At 38.6% G+C, this 26,791-nt stretch overlaps 2 protein-coding genes across 2 annotated transcripts; both read right to left on the bottom strand.

Moving 5' to 3' along the window:
- Nucleotides 1-4,585: 4,585 nt before the first annotated feature.
- LOC121888231 (C-C chemokine receptor type 1-like) lies at nt 4,586-8,245 on the bottom strand. Its single transcript, XM_042399660.1, has 3 exons — nt 8,185-8,245; nt 7,717-7,919; nt 4,586-6,803 (listed from the first exon to the last, which is right to left on the bottom strand). Exons 2-3 carry the CDS (start codon nt 7,890-7,892, stop codon nt 5,924-5,926), a joined length of 1,056 nt encoding a protein of 351 aa, XP_042255594.1. The 5' UTR covers nt 7,893-7,919; nt 8,185-8,245; the 3' UTR covers nt 4,586-5,923.
- Nucleotides 8,246-15,820: 7,575 nt separating this feature from the next.
- On the bottom strand, nt 15,821-20,217 carry LOC121888243 (C-C chemokine receptor type 1-like). The gene is made up of 3 exons (XM_042399671.1): nt 19,977-20,217; nt 19,479-19,717; nt 15,821-17,830 (listed from the first exon to the last, which is right to left on the bottom strand). The coding sequence occupies exons 2-3, from the start codon at nt 19,688-19,690 to the stop codon at nt 16,957-16,959; spliced, it is 1,086 nt and encodes a 361-aa protein (XP_042255605.1). The 5' UTR covers nt 19,691-19,717; nt 19,977-20,217; the 3' UTR covers nt 15,821-16,956.
- Nucleotides 20,218-26,791: the final 6,574 nt, after the last annotated feature.

The raw sequence follows: 26,791 nt of genomic DNA, 5'->3' as shown, positions 1-26,791 counted from the left end.
AATGTATACGCATGCCACGATTTTATCACATATATCCTACTCTGTGATTATCAGGGTGCAGGCCTCCAAATCAATAATCAAGGCTGTAATCATTTTTATAAAAACTATAAAAGGTAAAATGGCACCATGGTCAAATTCTTCAAAAATAGAACTTAGGTAGAGTTTTCATTCATAAAGTATTGCATTACCCGTATGTAATGTGCTTATCTGTATGGTCCAAGTTAAATAAACAAATAACTGAGTAATAAAAACAAGGGAGGGGAGGCAGGTCTAAAGTGAATTCTTTTACTGTGCTTAAGAGTCCTTTTTGAGTAAAATGTTGATAAAATCAAGAAATGTTGTTGACTTCAGGAAATCAGGACCAAACCTGACAGTGAAAGTCTGAAATTGACAGCAAGCAGAGTTTTGAATCAAGTGTGAAGACCATTTTGAAAATAGTGCAAAAATGAAAAAAAAAGGGTTTTTTGAAGTCATGAGGGCTTTTTTTCTCAATCTCCATCTTCTGGATCTTTTTCTTACCTGATCTGTGTCCTGGGGAACAAACTAGTTTGGAGTTCACTGCAGTCATTGTGCTAAATCATGTCACTGATATGGACAATACTGCTCAGTAATGCCCATCTGACCTTCATACAGAAAGAGCTGGAATCCCATTGTCAAGTCTTAACATTTTGAATGTATGAAATATAATTTTTACTCTGAATTCATTAAAGTGAAATTGTGCCTTTCTTGCTGCTGTATTGTTACTATGACAACACACATCTGATAGCTTTCACAAAGCATAGCAGAAGGTACTGGACCAGTTGCACAACAACTGTTGTACTTCTGTAGAAAATTGCGTAAGAGACTTTTTTATGACAGTTTTTTAGATACAGATTCAGACCAACTTTATTATCTCAGCCGGGAAAATTCATTTGGTCCAGTGCTCCAGACATAAAAGCACCATAGAATCCACAGTAAAAGCAGTAGAACACCCAATACAGCCTTGATCAGATAGAGCACTTTTTGCAGGTTGTAAAACACGTGGCACACCGCACTGCCTTTTTTGTTGAAGTCTACAACTTGAAAAAAGAGCAGCTGCATAACTGTGAGAAAGTCATCAAGTAGGTGAATGATTTACGGGGGTTTGTAGTTGTTCGACAGAACCCAGCAGAGAGCCTCAGATAAGGAGTTAAAGATTTTTGGGCTACACTTGCAGCTAAAGGTCAAAAACACAGCAAAATAGTATGCGCCCCTCCAGAGGACTCAGAAAAGATGCCAATATTCAGGGTGGATAGGAAGGACCTTGAAAGAGCTGGTAACGTCCGCCTTGGACAACCAGACTCCTTGGCCTGCGAGGCGGATGAGGGAGATGGCATGATCAATTGCAGATCATCCCCCTACCCTTGCAGAGGTTGAGTCTTCCTCTCTTATCCACACTTTTGGGGAGAGAGCCAAGGGTGGATGGCTGGGCAATGGATGATTTGGGGGTGATGGACAGTGGAGGAGCTGCTGGTGGTAAGCCACAGAAAACAGTGGGACTTTGCTTTTCCACAGCTGAGGTGTGGGGCAGAGGAGCAGAGAGGGTGCATGTGGTGGGATGGGAAGGGGCACCACACAGGTTGCAAATGAGCAACGAGCGGGTTACAAAGACTCGGCAGTACAGTTTGGGATCCAACTATCTCCAGTACGTGCCCTGGTTGAACTATTGCAGGGGTCTGGCAGCTTGAGAGTTGAAAAGGACATGGTGTGAATAAAAGTTGTTGCCGCCGAACCACAAGGCCAGGTTGAGGATCAATGGTAGTTGTCAAACTCAGACCTGCGGTTGAGGAAAGCAGAACAGATGACATCTCAATACAATGAGAATGAGAAAGTGAATTCAACCACTATAAGGTCTTTGGAGGGAGCCGGTTCCCTGGGGACATGAGGTTGAAGATCAGATTGAGATGATCCGCCATTCGGGTCTTGTGTGACGTGACTTCCTCCCATAGTCACATCCCTGTCGCAGACCGCCAACATCATCACGTCAGGCACCATCGCCATCTTCTCTCTCTCTCAGACACAAACAAACACACACACACACACACACACACACACACACACACACACACACACACACACAGACACACACACGTGCATTCCCATGCACGTGTGTTTTTAGAATGGTAGTTTATTTATCAGAGCATTTGTTAACTTTGTTAACCTTGCCAAGTTAAATAAATAGTTATATCTTTAAAGAAAAGTTCTTTTGTCATTATTGTGTCTAACATATTGTTAAAAGTGGCTGATTGAAGGAGCCAGAGCTTGAACTTCAACCGTCTTTGTTCACCCAGGAATGTTGACATCTCTCAGATATTAACATTCTAGGTGAACTTTCATGACACTACCTTGTTTGGTTATTGGTCCCAGTTTCCGGGTGGTGCCCCCTATCTGTTAATACATATGAATGATTTTATTAATTTTATAATTAATTAATCATTACGATAATTGTTAATTATTGTTAATAACCAACTGTGCTCCTCACAGATCCAACAGTTGGTGTCGGAATTATTGATTAATTTTAACAATACCTTGATTTCATAATTCATAATTATCAACGATAATTATGAATTATTGCTAATAACCAAACACACTCCTGCCTGTCCCAACATTGCCTTTTTAATGACGCAAAGGGAACCATATGAAGCTTAACGAAAGTTCACTCATGCCTGGCGTAATTTTATCGCTCATACCTCCCTGTCATTCTCATTTATCATGCACACTCAATCATTTCCTAGCTGTCAATGCATGGGGGCATAGTTTGAGTTTCAGCTGTCACCAGCTGATCACTTCTACCCAATAGCGTGGCGACACATTTTCATTGTTAGCCTGTCATCTATGCAAAGTGTTCCTTGTGAGAAACTTGAATGCGACACATACTAATGAAATATATGAGTCACCCATGGGGTTGCGAGTAATTGTACTCAGTAGAGGACTGCATTGAGATTGGGATCCCACAGGTCTCGCGGTACCCAACGCGAATCTTGCAGGAACAGGCAGTTGTAACTTTGCTGCTGGCAGGAGCGGGAGGTCAAAAAATATACTGCGGGTCCCGGGATTTAGGCAGTGCTGCAGGCAAACTCTCACAGAGCTGGGCTGAGTGCTCAGTCTGCGCTCCTCCTGGTACCCACTGACACATCTACCTGCTACCACTCCTCCTCACACACATACACACATACTCATGACTAGGCACCACTGACTGCTGTGACCTGCCGACTTGAACGAGCTGAGAACAGAAACACCGAACAATATGTGCATATTGCGATACTGCAGGTTATTACTACTTTTGTGTTCATTTAGGAGGGAACAGAAGAGTTGTAAGCTTGCATCAGGTCACATACCATCATCATTAGCACTACTCCTCATCAGTGCATTAAAAGACACAGAGAAATGAAAGAAAATAAAACAACCAATGACAACAACACATGTTCTAAAATAATAAGTAGGTTAAAAGAAATAAATACAACGTAATTCTGCCATAGAACAGGCATATTAATTTCACTAGAATAACTGGTTATTGCACTAATATGAATGTATATTCACTAGAACGCAGTTTCGCTACGTTATTACCAACAGGTTTGCATCTCTATTAATAGTGCACAGTAAAATAATCTGTAATACTGTAATCTGTGTACTTAAAGAAGAATTTACAGGATTATTTCTGCTCTTTGTGAATTCATCTTTAATTTCCATGACACTCGCCTCTAACTTTCTCTGTGATGACGTATTGATCATGAGATAATGATTTTATCTGCAGTGCAACAGCTTAATAATGACTGTTGGTTAAGGTAGACTTTATGTGCTGATATCAAATTTCACACTACTTCCAATATCTGACAACAGAAACAGGAACCTTTCTAAATTTGAATTATATTGTTAAGTTGGCTGCGTTAAAACATAGTATTTACATTTGATCACAGATAGCTGGTGTCTGAACTGAGGATGATGGGAATGTCAGTAGTTTTGCCAGTATTTGATCCAGACCAAAGTGTTGAACAAATTAAAAATGTAAACTGCTGACGGCTCTGGATGAAAAGTCAACGGATCACCAAAGTCATTCCAGTCATTCATTCTGTGGGGAAAAAGAATGTTTGTACATAAGTTCATTGGCAGTTTATCCAGTACTCATTGATAGTTATTGCAGTCTGGACCAAAGTCAAAATCTTTGACAAGTAAAATTAAAAGTAGTGAGAAAACATTTACAGTATTTTTTGTAATGTGGGGAAGTGACCCTGTAGTCCTTTCACCAGAGATATTGACACTAGGCTTTATGCAGAAGATAAAAATATGTCCAGGTCTGCTCCCCTGAGCCAGTTTTCTTCATAACAACATTTTTAGCTCTGAACTTCAATTCTTGGTTATGTGGGGGAAAACTGTCCAGATCAGCAATGTAATCAGGTGGTCTTGTCCTCTTCTGAACATGGATATGAGAAACATGTATTTGAACTTCTACACAAATCCCTGACAGTTGCTTTCTTAAAAGAATGTTTTCAGTAAAAGGGGTGTTTTGAAAAGGTATGTACATATATTCTGGAAATATGGGGGACGTGAAGAAAGGAAACATGTAGCCTGGTGATTTAAAAGGGTTGATTTAATCAAATAGTTTGGATTTAGACAAACACACAAGCCAAACAAAACCCAACAAACCATTAAGCTTTTAACTCCCTTTTTGGTGCTGCTTTTTCACTGTTTTATTTCCAAGTAAAAAGTTCTTCATATGAAACTTGACAAAGAATGAATCATCAATGTAAAATATCAAATTTCTTTTTAAAGGACATAATTCATTATACACACAATAATAAAAAAAAAACCCCATAAACACAAGATTAAACCAACCAAACCAAAAATCAGAGCAGATATACTTACAGGCATGGAAAGTGACTAGACAATGATTATACATGCTTGATTCATTGTTTTGGACTTTGGATGGATGCAGCTAAAGCTCCACTGTCTGGTGTTCAACAAAGTGCTCTTATCATAATGTAAATTCTTACACTTAATCAGCCTTGAGAAGAACCACAAGCCAGACTTCTAAACTTTTTTTTTTTTTTTACACACTATACTGACATTTTAGAAATAATCCAAATTAAGTGAAGTCATGAAAAGCTGTCAGAGATACAGATAGCCATTACAAATTAGAGTTTAGGCTGTATGGCGAAAATACAGAGCAAAACACTTTTGTATCACATCCAAAAGTCCTTTACAAAGAGTTTTAACATTTGCTCAACTATGTAAGGATTAAGGAACTATGGATCCCTTCCCCCTTAACTTTGTTCAGCAGCCCAACTTTTACATTCTGTCACACAGAGGTGATGCAGTTAACTGTAATATTGGGTGCAAAATTTGAGAGAACACTGTATAAAATAAATCATGATTGTGGCACTGCGGTGCATAACTAAGTGTGGTCTGACACATATACAGGCACAGGCGTGAATACTTTGAAAATGGGGTTATGGCAGATGTTAGATTATTAGATTTCTTCTTACAAATGGAGTTACTCAACTTTAAATGCAGAGCTTTGTTTATCAACATCTGACAACTAGAGGACAGAAGGTCTCCCAAACTAGTTTGTAAATGAACCTTAATGAAACCTTAATAAAACCTTAAAAATCACAGGAAAATCAAGCTCACATAATTGACAAAAAGTCTTTACTGTATATTCAAAGAAGATATGGTGCGCTTTTCTGTAGGGATCCATCTCTTCCTGTAGCTGAGCTAAACATACCTCTTCTGTCCACATTTACATATGTCATGATGGCATGGGCATGATGAAGAGGTAGCAGCTTTGTTTTGTGCTGGACAACAAACTTTTGAAACATGTTCTCTCTCTTCCTTCAGTTGCTGTAAAACCATGGTTTGTTGAACACATGGCAGTCCTGAGATACAAAGGAGTTCTCAACCCTAAAACTCAACTCAACTCTATACTTTTCTGTGTACTTTTTGTGGACATATTGGTTCTGCTGACCTGACTGACAGAAATATGCTTCTTTAACCCTGGGAAGCGTTTCACCAGCAGCTGTCTGAAGTAGCTCTGGAACTTTTTACCAACAAATGTATAGAAGATGGGACTGATGCAGAAGTAAATGTAAGCAATGTCATGAGTGACTTCACGTGCATAACCCCTCTTCTTCTTTTCATCACAGGACGGGTTATCATCATCATCATCATCATGAATCAGTTCTACAATGTTAAATGGGGTCCAGCATATAAAAAACAACAGGACAATGACAAATATCAGCCTGACTGTCTTGAACTTGGTAACTATCTTGGATGATATGACAGTGATAGCAATCCTAATGTAGCAGTACACAATAACAATCAGAGGAAAGAGCAAGAAAAGGAAAAGTTGAAGGTAAAATGTAGAATCTCTCAGCTTGTCTGCATCAACAAATGTCAAGTTACCAGGATGTTCCTGACAGAGTGTTTTGTTGGTCATAAGATGAATAAAAGTTTTGTGGAGAATCATCTGTGGGATGCACGCCAGACCACTGACCAGCCACACCACAGCACAGGAGAGCAGCGCATAGCGTTGATTCCTCACTTGCGACGCATGCAAGGAGTAAACGACTGAAAGGTGTCGGTCGAAGGTCAGGAGAGTTAGAAACAGGACAGAACTGTAGAAGCCCAGGTAGTAGACACTGCCTACAATCTTGCACATTACTTCGCCAAAGATCCAGTAGGAGAGCTGCTTGTAGACTCCCACGAAGGGAAGACTGCTCATGAACATCAGGGAGGACACCACTAGGTTGAGCAGCAAGATGTTGGTCACAGTGGTCAGCTTCTCAAACCTAAGAAGTGGCCAATTAAACCGTTAAATGTAGAAAAAACAGAGACTATGGGTCACACAAGCATTTTTGACGGTAATATTTTGCAATAATCTCCAAACTGTGGATTGGTTGGTGGCAGTGAAGTAAATCTGAACATCTTTAGCATCAATTTAAGTAAAGCGTGTCAACTAGATAAACTGCTTTGAAATCCATTGATTGACAGGTCATACTGTAGAGTCCTGAAATAGAGGAAGTTCACTCATTCAATGTTACACAATTCTCTCAGTTCAGTCTTTGTTTACTTACTTCACTTCATTTTTTGACTGAACACCTCAAAACTAATGACACTCCCATCATCCTCAGCTGTTCTTTGTGTTCAATGCTAAATAGCACTTGTTAGAAATGTAAATTAAGGTGGTGACCATGGTAAGCATTATACTTGTTTAACATCAGCAATGTCATGTGCTAGCATGGCTCTTGGTTAGCACTTAACATCAACCAAAGTGAATTTATCCAGACAAAGGTTATGTTTCTCCCAAAAGTAAAATATGAATCAAATTTTTAGGAGACATTGTTGCTAATCACTACCATAATAAGATTAACATAACAAATTTCATGTTCTTTTAACCAAGAGGGGAACAAACACCCCTCCTTTTCTTGTGCCAATTTCTGTAAGATTGCTTCACTAGTGTTTGCTGCTCACAAAATTCTGGGATCTGTAGTAGTAAATCACACTTGATGCTAAATTGTAAGGATTACAACTTTAATTTACTATTTGTAGACTATTTCAATTATCCTGTAATTCACAGGTAATTATAATAAGGGTTGTGTGTATTTTACAAGTTTACAAATTGTACATTTGCTACCTCTAATTGCTTTAAAATGCTAAACCAATATTTTTTTTTGAATTTGAGAGTTTTGTTTGTCTACTCACCGATGGATGATGACCAGGACCAGCCCGTTGCCAAAGAGACTGAAGAGAAACATGAAGTAGTAAATGGTGGACAGTTGAGCTCCCAGTAAGTTTTCACCATCAGTACTACATAGTTCAACCGGCTTCTCATCGTTATTGTCATAAGAATAGTTATAATCAGAAGCTGTTGATTCCATCTTCTCCTCAAATGTTAGCAGGGAAATCTGTCAGGAACACAAATGCAACCATCATACACAGCATTCACAATAAGATGCAATGATGCAGTCAGTATGAAATTAAAATTCTAAATATTGTCAAGCTTTTGAAAATGTGTAGTAGTATATAAGAGCTATTAAATTCTGTGTGCATGCTTCTGTAAAGCATGCAAATAAGGAGAACTAGAAAACAATCCCTTTAAATGAGATCCTCCAAGGAGCTCAAATCAGATGTTTGTGGGAATGAGGATCAGGCTGAGCTGAGCTGACTTACCACCTGGCCAGCAGAGGAGCTTCTCCTTGTTGTCTGACCCTGAGGACCAGAACTGTCTGACTCACAGCTCAGCTGAAGTTACTCCATATAAGTCAGCCAGCAAGGGGAAGGAAGTACCAGAAAAGTGTGTGTGTGTGTGTGTGTGTGTGTGTGTGTGTGTGTGTGTGTGTGCGTGTGTGTGTGTCTGAGTCTGGAAGGAGCAGGGATTGGCTGACAAAGACAAGGCCAAATGTGTCCCAGACAAGGCTGAGACCTTGAGAGCAGAGCAGAGTACTGAAAAGACTGTTCTGTGTAAGAACCCCATTGCAGTGGTCAATATAAGGGTGAAATGAATGAGGAAGTTGAGTTTTTACATGCAGTTCTTATGTTACACCACATCTACACAGGACGCTTAGTGTATGCAGCACGTTAGCAGAGCAGCAGCATCACAACAGTTCCATCTGTGTCTACATTCAGGATGCATTCAGGCACAGTGAGTGTAGGTCAATCACTACACAATAACTACAACACACAACCATTGCAGTTACCAAAAATGAAAGAAAATGGACTCCAGGTGTAGTGCGAGTGAAATGCAAGCTGTTACTTATCGCGTGTAGACAGCTGTTAAAATAGAAGCGTACCTGTTCTGTCAGACAGACATACGTGAAAGTTAGGTAAAGATCATGGTTTGGGCTGACTGTGGTTAAGCAACTAAAACACTTGGTTACACTCGGGTTTTTTCACATCCATCCATTAAACCATGAGATGCTGACTCGTCTTTTATGGTCTAACATTATTACTGATGCTGGGCTGAAAGGATACAGACTGATATTAATACACATAATAATATTTCAGATCAATGAAGTTCTCAGTTCACCAGCCCCACAGATACATTTACCTGAAAACAAAGCTGTTCAACAGTAATCTCAAAGGAATATTACAGGAATATAGATTATATATATAAATCAATACTATCTCCCCCAAAAAATCAAATAGATTTTTTTTAAATTTGCACAATTCTAATATTAAAAAGTGATTGATTTAACAAATTAAACCATACACTTATTGTACTTAAAAATCTTTTTAGATAATCCAGCAGGACGGCATGAAAAATTACATTTATTTCATTAGAAACCTGTAGCCCACTGTCTATTATTGCATTATACATCCAGTTTGCTAAAGGTTTTTTGTCTTTTTTAAGAAACAACAGTTTAAAGAGGCAACACTTAATGATCTGTATAATATTCCTACACCTATCTCTTTTGAAACATCACTATGATATTTATTAAAATACAAAAACATATTGTATTCAAATATTCCTTGTGATGTCTTTTTGTCTCTCAGTACCGAATTCATTCTGACAACTTTTTTTATACTGTATTATATTTTTATTATAATAAATATAAACTTTTTTCAATGTTAGGAGTGTATGTGTGTTTGATTTGTATACTAGTATGTCCTCCTGCTTTGGGTGTGGTTTATTACAGTCTGTGCTTCTGTCTCAACGTTTTCCTGATAAAGATGAAGAAATTTGTTTTTCACTGATAATGTCACTTGTGACATTATTGAACTATTTCCACACTGTCAGATGGTTTTGTCATTTCTGAAGAAGTTTCTATAAGAAATTAGAAATACAGTATCCTGTAATTACATTTTCTGATGACTCAGTTGTAGTCAGTTTAAAGTCCCCCCAAAAATGTGTTTCTCCTTATTGTTCCTTCACTTAAATTTTTATGCTACAATGTGCAGTATGATGTAAAGGAAGGTTTGACACTAAAAGGCTGTTTCATCTGTTGAAAGGGGAAAGTTTAAATCTGAGTTTAAAACTAGGAGCATGATTTATGACATCACAACTAGTTTGGAGCCAATCATGGTCCAGTATGCAGCTTATACAAGTGTGATGTGAAACCTGAAGCCTCCAGTGCACATACACTGAAAATGGACAATGAACAATATTTGCATGTTCATAAATTCTGGAATTTTAATGAAGGAGAAAGACAAGATATAGATTTAAGAATTTTAACAAGATAATTGAACTGGTTTTGTTGGAAAAACCATATCAGACAGATTCTTTTATTTCAAGCAGAGTATTTTTTATATGTCTTAAAACATGTCTGGGCGGATCCATAAATATCTAGATGTCATTTTGCATTCTCAACTTAAGTGTGATGCCCATATAAGGAAATTGTCTAGACTACTAACTGTTTTTGTTTGGTGAGACCATGTATATCTCTTGAAGCAGCTAAAATGTATACGCATGCCACGATTTTATCACATATATCCTACTCTGTGGTTATCAGGGTGCAGGCCTCCAAATCAATAATCAAGCCTGTAATCATTTTTATAAAAACTATAAAAGGTAAAATGACACCATGGTCAAATTCTTCAAAAATAGAACTTAGGTAGAGTTTTCATTCATAAAGTATTGCATTACCTGTATGTAATGTGCTTATCTGTATGGTCCAAGTTAAATAAACAAATAACTGAGTAATAAAAACAAGGGAGGGGAGGCAGGTCTAAAGTGGATTCTTTTACTGTGCTTAAGAGTCCTTTTTGAGTAAAATGTTAATAAAATCAAGAAATGTTGTTGACTTCAGGAAGTCAGGACCAAACCTGACAGTGAAAGTCTGAAATTGACAGCAAGCAGAGTTTTGAATCAAGAGTGAAGACCATTTTGAAAATAGTGCAAAAATGAAAAAAAGGGTTTTTTTGAAGTCATGAGGGCTTTTTTTCTTAATCTCCATCTTCTGGATCTTTTTTCTTTCTGATCTGTGTCCTGGGGAACAAACTTGTTTGGAGTTCACTGCAGTCATTGTGCTAAATCATGTCACTGATATGGACAATACTGCTCAGTAATGCCCATCTGACCTTCATACAGAAAGAGCTGGAATCCCATTGTCAAGTCTTAACATTTTGAATGTATGAAATATAATTTTTACTCTGAATTCATTAAAGTGAAATTGTGCCTTTCTTGCTGCTGTATTTCACTGTGGAATTGACATGTCACCCTCCTGATGAAGTTTTGTTACTGTGATGACCAACATAAATAAGTTGTGAAAGATTGTTACTATGACAACACACATCTGATAGCTTTCACAAAGCATAGCAGAAGGTACTGGACCAGTTGCACAACAACTGTTGTACTGCTGTAGAAAATTGCGTAAGAGACTTTTTTATGACAGTTTTTTAGATACAGATTCAGACCAACTTTATTATCTCAGCCGGGAAAATTCATTTGGTCCAGTGCTCCAGACATAAAAGCACCACAGAATCCACAGTAAAAGCAGTAGAACACCCAATACAGCCTTGATCAGATAGAGCACTTTTTGCAGGTTGTAAAACACGTGGCACACCGCACTGCCTTTTTTGTTGAAGTCTACAACTTAAAAAAAGAGCAGCTGCATAACTGTGAGAAAGTCATCAAGTGGGTGAGTGATTTACTGGGGTTTGTAGTTGTTCGACAGAACCCAGCAGAGAGCCTCAGATAAGGAGTTAAAGATTTTTGGGCTACACTTGCAGCTAAAGGTCAAAAACACAGCAAAATAGTATGCGCCCCTCCAGAGGACTCAGAAAAGATGCCAATATTCAGGGTGGATAGGAAGGACCTTGAAAGAGCTGGTAACATCCGCCTTGGACAACCAGACTCCTTGGCCTGCGAGGCGGATGAGGGAGATGGCATGATCAATTGCAGATCATCCCCCTGCCCTTGCAGAGGTTGGGTCTTCCTCTCTTATCCACACTTTTGGGGAGAGAGCCAAGGGTGGATGGCTGGGCAATGGATGATTTGGGGGTAATGGACAGTGGAGGAGCTGCTGGTGGTAAGCCACAGAAACTGTGGGACTTTGCTTTTCCACAGCTGAGGTGTGGGGCAGAGGAGCAGAGAGGGTGCATGTGGTGGGATGGGAAGGGGCACCACACAGGTTGCAAATGAGCAACGAGCGGGTTACAAAGACTCAGCAGTACAGTTTGGGATCCAACTATCTCCAGTACGTGCCCTGGTTGAGCTATTGCAGGGGTCTGGCAGCTTGAGAGTTGAAAAGGACATGGTGTGAATAAAAGTTGTTGCCGCCGAACCACAAGGCCAGGTTGAGGATCAATGGTAGTTGTCAAACTCAGACCTGCGGTTGAGGAAAGCAGAACAGATGACATCTCAATACAATGAGAATGAGAAAGTGAATTCAACCACTATAAGGTCTTTGGAGGGAGCCGGTTCCCTGGGGACATGAGGTTGAAGATCAGATTGAGATGATCCGCCATTCGGGTCTTGTGTGACGTGACTTCCTCCCATAGTCACATCCCTGTCGCAGACCGCCAACGTCATCACCTCAGGCACCATCGCCATCTTCTCTCTCTCTCAGACACAAACAAACACACACACACACACACACACACACACACACACACACACACACACACACACAGACACACACACACACGTGCATTCCCATGCATGTGCTCAACCCTGTACATAGCTGTTTGTGTTTTGCTTGGTAGAATTAGATTTTAGAATGGTAGTTTATTTATCTGAGCATTTGTTAACTTTGTTAACCTTGCTAAGTTTAATAAATAGTTATATCTTTAAAGACAGGTTCTTTTGTCATTATTGTGTCTAACATATTGTTAAAAGTGGCTGATTGAAGGAGCCAGAGCTTGAACTTCAACCTTCTTTGTTCACCCTTGAATGTTGACATCTCTCAGATATTAACATTCTAGGTGAACTTTCATGACACTACCTTGTTTGGTTATTGGTCCCAGTTTCCGGGTGGTGCCCCCTATCTGTTAATACATATGAATGATTTTATTAATTTTATAATTAATTAATCATTACGATAATTGTTAATTATTGTTAATAACCAACTGTGCTCCTCACAGATCCAACAGTTGGTGTCGGAATTATTGATTAATTTTAACAATACCTTGATTTCATAATTCATAATTATCGACGATAATTATGAATTATTGCTAATAACCAAACACACTCCTGCCTGTCCCAACATTGCCTTTTTAATGACGTAAAGGGAACCATATGAAGCTTAGCGAAAGTTCACTCATGCCTGGCGTAATTTTATCGCTCATACCTCCCTGTCATTCTCATTTATCATGCACACTCAATCATTTCCTAGCTGTCAATGCATGGGGGCGTAGTTTGAGTTTCAGCTGTCACCAGCTGATCACTTCTACCCAATAGCATGGCGACACATTTTCATTGTTAGCCTGTCATCTATGCAAAGTGTTCCTTGTGAGAAACTTGAATGCGACACATACTAATGGAATATATGAGTCACCCATGGGGTGGCGAGTAATTGTACTCAGTAGAGGACTGCATTGAGATTGGGATCCCACAGGTCTCGCGGTACCCAACGCGAATCTTGCAGGAACAGGCAGTTGTAACTTTGCTGCTGGCAGGAGCGGGAGGTCAAAAAATATACTGCGGGTCCCGGGATTTAGGCAGTGCTGCAGGCAAACTCTCACAGAGCTGGGCTGAGTGCTCAGTCTGCGCTCCTCCTGGTGCCCACTGACACATCTACCTGCTACCACTCCTCCTCACACACATACACACATACTCATGACTAGGCACCACTGACTGCTGTGACCTGCCGACTTGAACGAGCTGAGAACAGAAACACCGAACAATATGTGCATATTGCGATACTGCAGGTTATTACTACTTTTGTGTTCATTTAGGAGGGAACAGAAGAGTTGTAAGCTTGCATCAGGTCACATACCATCATCATTAGCACTACTCCTCATCAGTGCATTAAAAGACACAGAGAAATGAAACAAAATAAAACAACCAATGACAACAACACATGTTCTAAAATAATAAGTAGGTTAAAAGAAATAAATACAATGTAATTCTGCCATAGAACAGGCATATTAATTGCACTAGAATAACTGGTTATTGCACTAATATGAATGTATATTCACTCGAACGCAGTTTCTCTACGTTATTACCAACAGGTTTGCATCTCTATTAATAGTACACAGTAAAATAATGTGGCTTCCCTGCAGTACGGGAGAAGACACAATGAGTGAATGGTCAGAATATTTGCAGGCGCAGGCGGGAGTGGACACACTTATGGCAGGAGCGAGTGATAATGGTCAGGTATCCAGTAGCAGCGGGCGGGAGTGGGATTAGGAAAACAGTCCCATGCAGGGCTCTAGTACACACCTTGTGTACAGTGGTTTCTGTAAAGTGAGCACTGATAATTTAGACAAACCTCAAGCAGTCACTTGTTTTGAAGAACCCCCACTCACAGATGCTATTTCAGTAAATTAGTTTAAATTGGAGTATTGTACTATTTGGTCCAAACATCCCCACATAGAATTGACAACCAGAAGGCACTAAATTTGGGCATGATTGGCAGATAAGGCAGATATTTCTTTTTTTTTTTTTTGGTTTAACACACTAAGAAGCAGATCAATCTCTGCAAAGAACTGTATTCCAATTCTTCGTGAAACTGGTCATCAGAAAACATTTTAACAGGGAACAAGGATAATTTAAAGTCTGTGTACTTAAAGAAGAACTTATAGTACTATTTCTGCTCTTTGTGAATTCATTTTTAATTTCCATGACACTCGCCTCTAACTTTCTCTGTGATGACGTATTGATCATGAGATAATGATTTTATCTGCAGTGCAACAGCTTAATAATGACTGTTGGTTGAGGTAGACTTTATGTGCTAATATCAAATTTCACACTACTTCCAATATCTGACAACAGAAACAGGAACCTTTCTAAATTTGAATTATATTGTTAAGTTGGCTGCGTTAAAACATAGTATTTACATTTGATCACAGATAGCTGGTGTCTGAACTGAGGATGATGGGAATGTCAGTAGTTTTGCCAGTATTTGATCCAGACCAAAGTGTTGAACAAATTAAAAATGTAAACTGCTGACGGCTCTAGATGAAAAGTCAACGGATCACCAAAGTCATTCCAGTCATTCATTCTGTGGGGAAAAAGAATGTTTGTACATAAGTTCATTGGCAGTTTATCCAGTACTCATTGATAATTATTGCAGTCTGGACCAAAGTCAAAAACTTTGACAAGTAAAATTAAAAGTAGAAGTAAGTGAGAAAGCATTTACAGTATTTTTTGTAATGTGAGGAAGTGACCCTGTAGTCCTTTCACCAGAGATATTGACACTAGGCTTTATGCAGAAGATAAAAATATGTCCAGGTCTGCTCCCCTGAGCCAGTTTTCTTCATAACAACATTTTTAGCTCTGTACTTCAATTCTTGGTTATGTGGGGGAAAACTGTCCAGATCAGCAATGTAATCAGGTGGTCTTGTCCTCTTCTGAACATGGACATGAGAAACATGTATTTGAACTTCTACACAAATCCTTGACAGTTGCTTTCTTAAAAGAATGTTTTCAGTAAAAGGGGTGTTTTGAAAAGGTATGTACGTATATTCTGGAAATATGGGGGACATGAAGAAAGGAAACATGTAGCCTGGTGATTTAAAAGGGTTGATTTAATTAAATAGTTTGGATTTAGACAAACACACAAACCAAACAAAACCCAACAAACCATTAAGCTTTTAACTCCCTTTTTGGTGCTGCTTTTTCACTGTTTTATTTCCAAGTAAAAAGTTCTTCATATGAAACATGACAAAGAATGAATCATCCATGTAAAATATCAAATTTCTTTTTAAAGGACATAATTCATTATACACACAATAATAAAAAAAAACCCATAAACACAAGATTAAACCAACCAAACCAAAAATCAGAGCAGATATACTTACAGGCATGGAAAATGACTGGACAATGATTATACATGCTTGATTCATTGTTTTGGACTTTGGATGGATGCAGCTAAAGCTCCACTGTCTGGTGTTCAACAAAGTGCTCTTATCATAATGTAAATTCTTACACTTAATCAGCCTTGAGAAGAACTACAAGCCAGACTTCTAAACTTTTTTTTTTTTTTACACACTATACTGACATTTTAGAAATAATCCAAATTAAGTGAAGTCATGAAAAGCTGTCAGAGATACAGATAGCCATTACAAATGAGAGTTTAGGCTGTATGGCGAAAATACAGAGCAAAACACTTTTGTATCACATCCAAAAGTCCTTTACGAAGAGTTTTAACATTTGCTCAACTATGTAAGGATTAAGGAACTATGGATCCCTTCCCCCTTAACTTTGTTCAGCAGCCCAACTTTTACATTCTGTCACACAGAGGTGATGCAGTTAACTGTAATATTGGATGCAAAATTTGAGAGAACACTGTATAAAATAAATCATGATTGTGGCACTGCAGTGCATAACTAAGTGTGGTCTGACACATATAAAGGCACAGGCGTGAATACTTTGAAAATGGGGTTATGGCAGATGTTAGATTATTAGATTTGTTCTTGCAAATGGAGTTACTCAACTTTAAATGCAGAGCTTTGTTTATCAACATCTGACAACTAGAAGACAGAAGGTCTCCCAAACTAGTTTGTAAATGAACCTTAATGAAACCTTAATAAAACCTTAAAAATCACAGGAAAATCAAGCTCATGTAGTTGACAAAAAGTCTTTACTGTATATTCAAAGAAGATATGGTGCGCTTTTCTGTAAGGATCCATCTCTTCCTGTAGCTGAGCTAAACATACCTCTTCTGTCCACATTTACATATGTCATGATGGCATGGGCATGATGAAGAGGTAGCAGCTTTGTTTTGTGCTGGACAACAAACTTTTGAAACATGTTCTCTCTCTTCCTTCAGTTGCTGTAAAACCATAGTTTGTTGAGCACATGGCAGTCCTGAGATACAAAGGAGTTCTCAACCCTAAAACTCAACTCAACTCTATGCTTTTCTGTGTACTTTTTGTGGACATATTGGTTCTGCTGACCTGACTGACAGAAATATGCTTCTTTAACCCTGGGAAGCGTTTCACCAGCAGCTGTCTGAAGTAGCTCTGGAACTTTTTACCAACAAATGTATAGAAGATGGGACTGATCCAGAAGTAAATGTAAGCAATGTCATGAGTGACTTCACGTGCATAACCCCTCTTCTTCTTTTCATCACAGGACAGGTAATCATCATCATCATCATGAATCAGTTCTACAATGTTAAATGGGGTCCAGCATATAAAAAACAACAGGACAATGACAAATATCAGCCTGACTGTCTTGAACTTGGTAACTATCTTGGATGATATGACAGTGATAGCAATCCTAACGTAGCAGTACACAATAACAATCAGAGGAAAGAGCAAGAAAAGGAAAAGTTGAAGGTAAAATCCAGATGCTCTTAGCTTGTCATCAACAGACGTTGTGTTAAGAGGATATTCCTGGCAGAGCGTTTTGTTGCTACTATTATGAGTAAAAGATTTGTGGAGAATCATCTGTGGGATGCACGCTAGACCACTGACCAGCCACACCACAGCACAGGAGAGCAGCGCATAGCGTTGATTCCTCACTTGCGATGCATGCAAGGAGTAAACAACTGAAAGGTGTCGGTCGAAGGTCAGGAGAGTTAGAAACAGGACAGAACTGTAGAGGCCCAGGTAGTAGACACTGCCTACAATCTTGCACATTACTTCGCCAAAGATCCAGTAGGAGAGCTGCTTGTAGACTCCCACGAAGGGAAGACTGCTCATGAACATCAGGGAGGACACCACTAGGTTGAGCAGCAAGATGTTGGTCACAGTGGTCAGCTTCTCAAACCTAAGAAGTGGCCAATTAAACCGTTAAATGTAGAAAAAACAGAGACTATGGGTCACACAAGCATTTTTGACAGTAATATTTTGCAATAATCTCCAAACTGTGGATTGGTTGGTGGCAGTGAAGTAAATCTGAACATCTTTAGCAAGCGTGTCAACTAGATAAACTGCTTTGAAATCCATTGATTGACAGGTCATACTGTGGAGTCCTGAAATAGAGGAAGCTCACTCATTCAGTGTTACACAATTCTCTCAGTTCAGTCTTTTGTTTTTGTAGTGAGCAAGCTAGCTTCTTGTACTGCCTGTAATTGCCTAATATTTTACCCTGATACCACTGCATAACCTCCAGGAAAATAACATTTCGTAATCAGGCATTTATTTAAATAGTCAAGGCCATTTTTAACTTTGAAATTAAGAGATTACAAGACATTAGTTTTGAATCATGAAGGATGTTCGAGTGTTTCAGTGTATCACTGCCTGTTATTGATAATATATTGATGACTTGTGCACATTGTGCAGCTTTGCAGGATTGAGTGCAACACTTCTGCTCTGGTCTACATAGCAAAATAGGATGTGCACACCCAGCTCAGTAATGTGGATGTTTAATGTGATAAGTAATGTGACTTGACAAATTTGGCATCAAAGTTGAAAATGCATGAAATGAATCTGCCTGAGAGTGCCACCCAGATATACAGTAGTCTGTGTGGGAATCTAGTGCCAACAAGTTAGTATTTCAATTTGACCGGTACTTCATTTTTTGACTGAACACCTCAAAACTAATGACACTCCCATCATCCTCAGCTGTTCTTTGTGTTCAATGCTAAATAGCACATGTTAGAAATGTAAATTAAGGTGGTGACCATGGTAAGCATTATACTTGTTTAACATCAGCAATGTCATGTGCTAGTATGGCTCTTGGTTAGCACTTAACATCAACCAAAGTGAATTTATCCAGACAAAGGTTATGTTTCTCCCAAAAGTAAAATATGAATCAAATTTTAGGAGACATTGTTGCTAATCACTACCATAATAAGATTAACATAACAAATTTCATGTTCTTTTAACCAAGGGGGGAACAAACACCCCTCCTTTTCTTGTGCCAATTTATGTAAGAGCCCAGAGAAGAATTTTTGATGCTGCTTTTGACCTGCATTTTTGAGCAAGAGCCATTCAATGCATTTACATTTAGTAACCTGTCTACAAAGTAGTTTTAATTGTCAGTGCCGGGATCCACATTTGCGCACTTGAGTCAAACTGCCAACACATACACAAGTGACTATAATCCAGCACTACTGTTTTTAATTTTATCTCATTAGTATCAGCCTCACTGTTCACTCTCCTAACAGTGTATCAGAGCTGTAGCAGTTGTTCTTCTGTTGTATTTTTAACAAAGTAGTTGCTTCACTAGTGTTTGCTGCTCACAAAATTCTGGGATCAGTAGTAGTAAATCACACTTGATGCTAAATTGTAAGGATTACAACTTTAATTTACTATTTGTAGACTATTTCAATTATCCTGTAATTCACAGGTAATTATAATAAGGGTTGTGTGTATTTTACAAGTTTACAAATTGTACATTTGCTACCTCTGATTGCTTTAAAATGCTAAACCAATATTTTTTTTGAATTTGAGAGTTTTGTTTGTCTACTCACCGATGGATGATGACCAGGACCAGCCCGTTGCCAAAGAGACTGAAGAGAAACATGAAGTAGTAAATGGTGGACAATTGAGCTCCCAGTAAGTTTTCACCATCGCTACTACATAGTCCACCAGGTAGCTCATCATCAGGATCATCATACACATATGTTGTTGAGTCATTGGTATCGTAATTATCGTATATATAATTAGGAGTTGTTGATTCCATCTTCTACTCAAATGTTAGCAGGGAAATCTGTCAGGAACACAAATGCAACCATCATACACAACAATATGATGCAATGATGCAGTCAGTATGAAATTAATATTCTAAATATTGTCAAGCTTTTGAAAATGTGTAGTAGTATATAAGAGCTATTAAATTCTGTGTGCATGCTTCTGTAAAGCATGCAAATAAGGAGAACTAGAAAACAATCCCTTTAAATGAGATCCTCCAAGGAGCTCAAATCAGATGTTTGTGGGAATGAGGATCAAGCTGAGCTGAGCTGACTTACCACCTGGCCAGCAGAGGAGCTTCTCCTTGTTGTCTGACCCTGAGGACCAGAACTGTCTGACTCACAGCTCAGCTGAAGTTACTCCATATAAGTCAGCCAGCAAGGGGAAGGAAGTGTGTGTGTGCGTGTGTGTGTTTGGGTCTGGAAGGAGCACGGATTGGCTGACAAAGACAAGGCCAAATGTGTCCCAGACATGGTTGAGACCTTGAGAGCAGAGTACTGAAAAAAACAAAAATGAAAGAAAATAGACTTCCAGGTGTAGTGCGAGTGAAATGCAAGCTGTTACTTATCGCGTGTAGACAGCTGTTAAAATAAAAGCGTATCTGTTCTGTCAGACAGACATACGCGAAAGTTAGGTAAAGATCATGGTTTGGGCTGACTGTGGTTAAGCAACTAAAACACTTGGTTACACTCGGGTTTTTTCACATCCATCCATTAAACCATGAGATGCTGACTCGTCTTTTATGGTCTAATATTATTATTGATGCTGGGCTGAAAGGATACAGACTGATATTAATACACATAATAATATTTCAGATCAATGAAGTTCTCAGTTCACCAGCCCCACTGATACATTTACCTGAAAACAAAGCTGTTCAACAGTAATCTCAAAGGAATATTACAGGAATATAGATTATATATATAAATCAATACTATCTCCCCCAAAATATCAAATAGATTTTTTTTAAATTTGCACAATTCTAATATTAAAAAGTGATTGATTTAACAAATTAAACCATACACTTATTGTACTTAAAAATCTTTTTAGATAATCCAGCAGGACGGCATGAAAAATTACATTTATTTCATTAGAAACCTGTAGCCCACTGTCTATTATTGCATTATACATCCAGTTTGCTAAAGGTTTTTTGTCTTTTTTAAGAAACAACAGTTTAAAGAGGCAACACTTAATGATCTGTATAATATTCCTACACCTATCTCTTTTGAAACATCACTATGATATTTATTAAAATACAAAAACATATTGTATTCAAATATTCCTTGTGATGTCTTTTTGTCTCTCAGTACCAAATTCATTCTGACAACTTTTTTTATACTATATTATATTTTTATTATAATAAATATAAACTTTTTTCAATGTTAGGAGTGTATGTGTGTTTGATTTGTATACTAGTATGTCCTCCTGCTTTGGGTGTGGTTTATTACAGTCTGTGCTTCTGTCTCAACGTTTTCCTGATAAAGATGAAGAAATTTGTTTTTCACTGATAATGTCACTTGTGACATTATTGAACTATTTCCACACTGTCAGATGGTTTTGTCATTTCTGAAGAAGTTTCTATAAGAAATTAGAAATACAGTATCCTGTAATTACATTTTCTGATGACTCAGTTGTAGTCAGTTTAAAGTCCCCCCAAAAATGTGTTTCTCCTTATTGTTCCTTCACTTAAATTTTTATGCTACAATGTGCAGTATGATGTAAAGGAAGGTTTGACACTAAAAGGCTGTTTCATCTGTTGAAAGGGGAAAGTTTAAATCTGAGTTTAAAACTAGGAGCATGATTTATGACATCACAACTAGTTTGGAGCCAATCATGGTCCAGTATGCAGCTTATACAAGTGTGATGTGAAACCTGAAGCCTCCAGTGCACATACACTGAAAATGGACAATGAACAATATTTGCATGCTCATAAATTCTGGAATTTTAATGAAGGAGAAAGACAAGATATAGATTTAAGAATTTTAACAAGATAATTGAACTGGTTTTGTTGGAAAAACCATATCAGACAGATTCTTTTATTTCAAGCAGAGTATTTTTTATATGTCTTAAAACATGTCTGGAGGGATCCATAAATATCTAGGTGTCATTTTGCATTCTCAACTTAAGTGTGATGCCCATATAAGGAAATTGTCTAGACTACTAACTGTTTTTGTTTGGTGAGACCATGTATATCTCTTGAAGCAGCTAAAATGTATACACATGCCACGATTTTATCACATATATCCTACTCTGTGATTATCAGGGTGCAGGCCTCCAAATCAATAATCAAGCCTGTAATCATTTTTATAAAAACTATAAAAGGTAAAATGGCACCATGGTCAAATTCTTCAAAAATAGAACTTAGGTAGAGTTTTCATTCATAAAGTATTGCATTACCTGTATGTAATGTGCTTATCTGTATGGTCCAAGTTAAATAAACAAATAACTGAGTAATAAAAACAAGGGAGGGGAGGCAGGTCTAAAGGGAATTCTTTTACTGTGCTTAAGAGTCCTTTTTGAGTAAAATGTTAATAAAATCAAGAAATGTTGTTGACTTCAGGAAGTCAGGACCAAACCTGACAGTGAAAGTCTGAAATTGACAGCAAGCAGAGTTTTGAATCAAGAGTGAAGACCATTTTGAAAAAAAAAAGGGTTTTTTGAAGAGGGCTTTTTTTCTCAATCTCCATCTTCTGGATCTTTTTCTTACCTGATCTGTGTCCTGGGGAACAAACTAGTTTGGAGTTCACTGCAGTCATTGTGCTAAATCATGTCACTGATATGGACAATATTGCTCAGTAATGCCCATCTGACCTTCATACAGAAAGAGCTGGAATCCCATTGTCAAGTCTTAACATTTTGAATGTATGAAATATAATTTTTACTCTGAATTCATTAAAGTGAAATTGTGCCTTTCTTGCTGCTGTATTTCACTGTGGAATTGACATGTCACCCTCTTGATGAAGTTTTGTTACTGTGATGACCAACATAAATAAGTTGTGAAAGATTGTTACTATGACAACACACATCTGATAGCTTTCACAAAGCATAGCAGTGGGCACTGGACCAGTTGCACAACAACTGTTGTACTTCTGTAGAAAATTGCGTAAGAGACTTTTTTATGACAGTTTTTTAGATACAGATTCAGACCAACTTTATTATCTCAGCCGGGAAAATTCATTTGGTCCAGTGCTCCAGACATAAAAGCACCATAGAATCCACAGTAAAAGCAGTAGAACACCCAATACAGCCTTGATCAGATAGAGCACTTTTTGCAGGTTGTAAAACACGTGGCACACCGCACTGCCTTTTTTGTTGAAGTCTACAACTTAAAAAAAGAGCAGCTGTATAACTGTGAGAAAGTCATCAAGTAGGTGAATGATTTACTGGGGTTTGTAGTTGTTCAACAGAACCCAGCAGAGAGCCTCAGATAAGGAGTTAAAGATTTTTGGGCTACACTTGCAGCTAAAGGTCAAAAACACAGCAAAATAGTATGCGCCCCTCCAGAGGACTCAGAAAAGATGCCAATATTCAGGGTGGATAGGAAGGACCTTGAAAGAGCTGGTAACGTCCGCCTTGGACAACCAGACTCCTTGGCCTGCGAAAACAGTGGGACTTTGCTTTTCCACAGCTGAGGTGTGGGGCAGAGGAGCAGAGAGGGTGCATGTGGTGGGATGGGAAGGGGCACCACACAGGTTGCAAATGAGCAACGAGCGGGTTACAAAGACTCGGCAGTACAGTTTGTGCCCTGGTTGAGCTATTGCAGGGTTCTGGCAGCTTGAGAGTTGAAAAGGACATGGTGTGAATAAAAGTTGTTGCCGCCAAACCACAAGGCCAGGTTGAGGATCAATGGTAGTTGTCAAACTCAGACCTGCGGTTGAGGAAAGCAGAACAGATGACATCTCAATACAATGAGAATGAGAAAGTGAATTCAACCACTATAAGGTCTTTGGAGGGAGCCGGTTCCCTGGGGACATGAGGTTGAAGATCAGATTGAGATGATCCGCCATTCGGGTCTTGTGTGACGTGACTTCCTCCCATAGTCACATCCCTGTCGCAGACCGCCAACATCATCACGTCAGGCACCATCGCCATCTTCTCTCTCTCTCAGACACAAACAAACACACACACACACACACACACACACACACACACACACACACAGACACACACACACACATGCATTCCCATGCATGTGCTCAACCCTGTACATAGCTGTTTGTGTTTTGCTTGGTAGAATTAGATTTTAGAATGGTAGTTTATTTCTCAGAGCATTTGTTAACTTTGTTAACCTTGCTAAGTTAAATAAATAGTTATATCTTTAAAGAAAAGTTCTTTTGTCATTATTGTGTCTAACATACTGTTAAAAGTGGCTGATTGAAGGAGCCAGAGCTTGAACTTCAACCGTCTTTGTTCACCCAGGAATGTTGACATCTCTCAGATATTAACATTCTAGGTGAACTTTCATGACACTACCTTGTTTGGTTATTGGTCCCAGTTTCCGGGTGGTGCCCCCTATCTGTTAATACATATGAATGATTTTATTAATTTTATAATTAATTAATCATTACGATAATTGTTAATTATTGTTAATAACCAACTGTGCTCCTCACAGATCCAACAGTTGGTGTCGGTATTATTGATTAATTTTAACAATACCTTGATTTCATAATTCATAATTATCAACGATAATTATGAATTATTGCTAATAACCAAACACACTCCTGCCTGTCCCAACATTGCCTTTTTAATGACGCAAAGGGAACCATATGAAGCTTAGCGAAAGTTCACTCATGCCTGGCGTAATTTTATCGCTCATACCTCCCTGTCATTCTCATTTATCATGCACACTCAATCATTTCCTAGCTGTCAATGCATGGGGGCGTAGTTTGAGTTTCAGCTGTCACCAGCTGATCACTTCTACCCAATAGCATGGCGACACATTTTCATTGTTAGCCTGTCATCTATGCAAAGTGTTCCTTGTGAGAAACTTGAATGCGACACATACTAATGGAATATATGAGTCACCCATGGGGTGGCGAGTAATTGTACTCAGTAGAGGACTGCATTGAGATTGGGATCCCACAGGTCTCGCGGTACCCAACGCGAATCTTGCAGGAACAGGCAGTTGTAACTTTGCTGCTGGCAGGAGCGGGAGGTCAAAAAATATACTGCGGGTCCCGGGATTTAGGCAGTGCTGCAGGCAAACTCTCACAGAGCTGGGCTGAGTGCTCAGTCTGCGCTCCTCCTGGTGCCCACTGACACATCTACCTGCTACCACTCCTCCTCACACACATACACACATACTCATGACTAGGCACCACTGACTGCTGTGACCTGCCGACTTGAACGAGCTGAGAACAGAAACACCGAACAATATGTGCATATTGCGATACTGCAGGTTATTACTACTTTTGTGTTCATTTAGGAGGGAACAGAAGAGTTGTAAGCTTGCATCAGGTCACATACCATCATCATTAGCACTACTCCTCATCAGTGCATTAAAAGACACAGAGAAATGAAACAAAATAAAACAACCAATGACAACAACACATGTTCTAAAATAATAAGTAGGTTAAAAGAAATAAATACAATGTAATTCTGCCATAGAACAGGCATATTAATTGCACTAGAATAACTGGTTATTGCACTAATATGAATGTATATTCACTAGAACGCAGTTTCTCTACGTTATTACCAACAGGTTTGCATCTCTATTAATAGTACACAGTAAAATAATGTGGCTTCCCTGCAGTACGGGAGAAGACACAATGAGTGAATGGTCAGAATATTTGCAGGCGCAGGCGGGAGTGGACACACTTATGGCAGGAGCGAGTGATAATGGTCAGGTATCCAGTAGCAGCGGGCGGGAGTGGGATTAGGAAAACAGTCCCATGCAGGGCTCTAGTACACACCTTGTGTACAGTGGTTTCTGTAAAGTGAGCACTGATAATTTAGACAAACCTCAAGCAGTCACTTGTTTTGAAGAACCCCCACTCACAGATGCTATTTCAGTAAATTAGTTTAAATTGGAGTATTGTACTATTTGGTCCAAACATCCCCACATAGAATTGACAACCAGAAGGCACTAAATTTGGGCATGACTGGCAGATAAGGCAGATATTTCTTTTTTTTTTTTTGGTTTAACACACTAAGAAGCAGATCAATCTCTGCAAAGAACTGTATTCCAATTCTTCGTGAAACTGGTCATTAGAAAACATTTTAACAGGGAACAAGGATAATTTAAAGTCTGTGTACTTAAAGAAGAACTTACAGGATTATTTCTGCTCTTTGTGAATTCATCTTTAATTTCCATGACACTCGCCTCTAACTTTCTCTTTGATGACGTATTGATCATGAGATAATGATTTTATCTGCAGTGCAACAGCTTAATGATGACTGTTGGTTAAGGTAGACTTTATGTGCTGATATCAAATTTCACACTACTTCCAATATCTGACAACAGAAACAGGAACCTTTCTAAATTTGAATTATATTGTTAAGTTGGCTGCGTTAAAACATAGTATTTACATTTGATCACAGATAGCTGGTGTCTGAACTGAGGATGATGGGAATGTCAGTAGTTTTGCCAGTATTTGATCCAGACCAAAGTGTTGAACAAATTAAAAATGTAAACTGCTGACGGCTCTAGATGAAAAGTCAACGGATCACCAAAGTCATTCCAGTCATTCATTCTGTGGGGAAAAAGAATGTTTGTACATAAGTTCATTGGCAGTTTATCCAGTACTCATTGATAATTATTGCAGTCTGGACCAAAGTCAAAAACTTTGACAAGTAAAATTAAAAGTAGTGAGAAAACATTTACAGTATTTTTTGTAATGTGGGGAAGTGACCCTGTAATCTTTTCACCAGAGATATTGACACTAGGCTTTATGCAGAAGATAAAAATATGTCCAGGTCTGCTCCCCTGAGCCAGTTTTCTTCATAACAACATTTTTAGCTCTGTACTTCAATTCTTGGTTATGTGGGGGAAAACTGTCCAGATCAGCAATGTAATCAGGTGGTCTTGTCCTCTTCTGAACAAGGACATGAGAAACATGTATTTGAACTTCTACACAAATCCTTGACAGTTGCTTTC

Source organism: Thunnus maccoyii, chromosome 21, assembly GCF_910596095.1.
Source record: "Thunnus maccoyii chromosome 21, fThuMac1.1, whole genome shotgun sequence".
NCBI lineage: Eukaryota > Metazoa > Chordata > Actinopteri > Scombriformes > Scombridae > Thunnus > Thunnus maccoyii.
The sequence above is the reverse complement of the archived record's forward strand: the minus strand, read 5'-3'. Positions and strand labels throughout refer to the sequence as shown.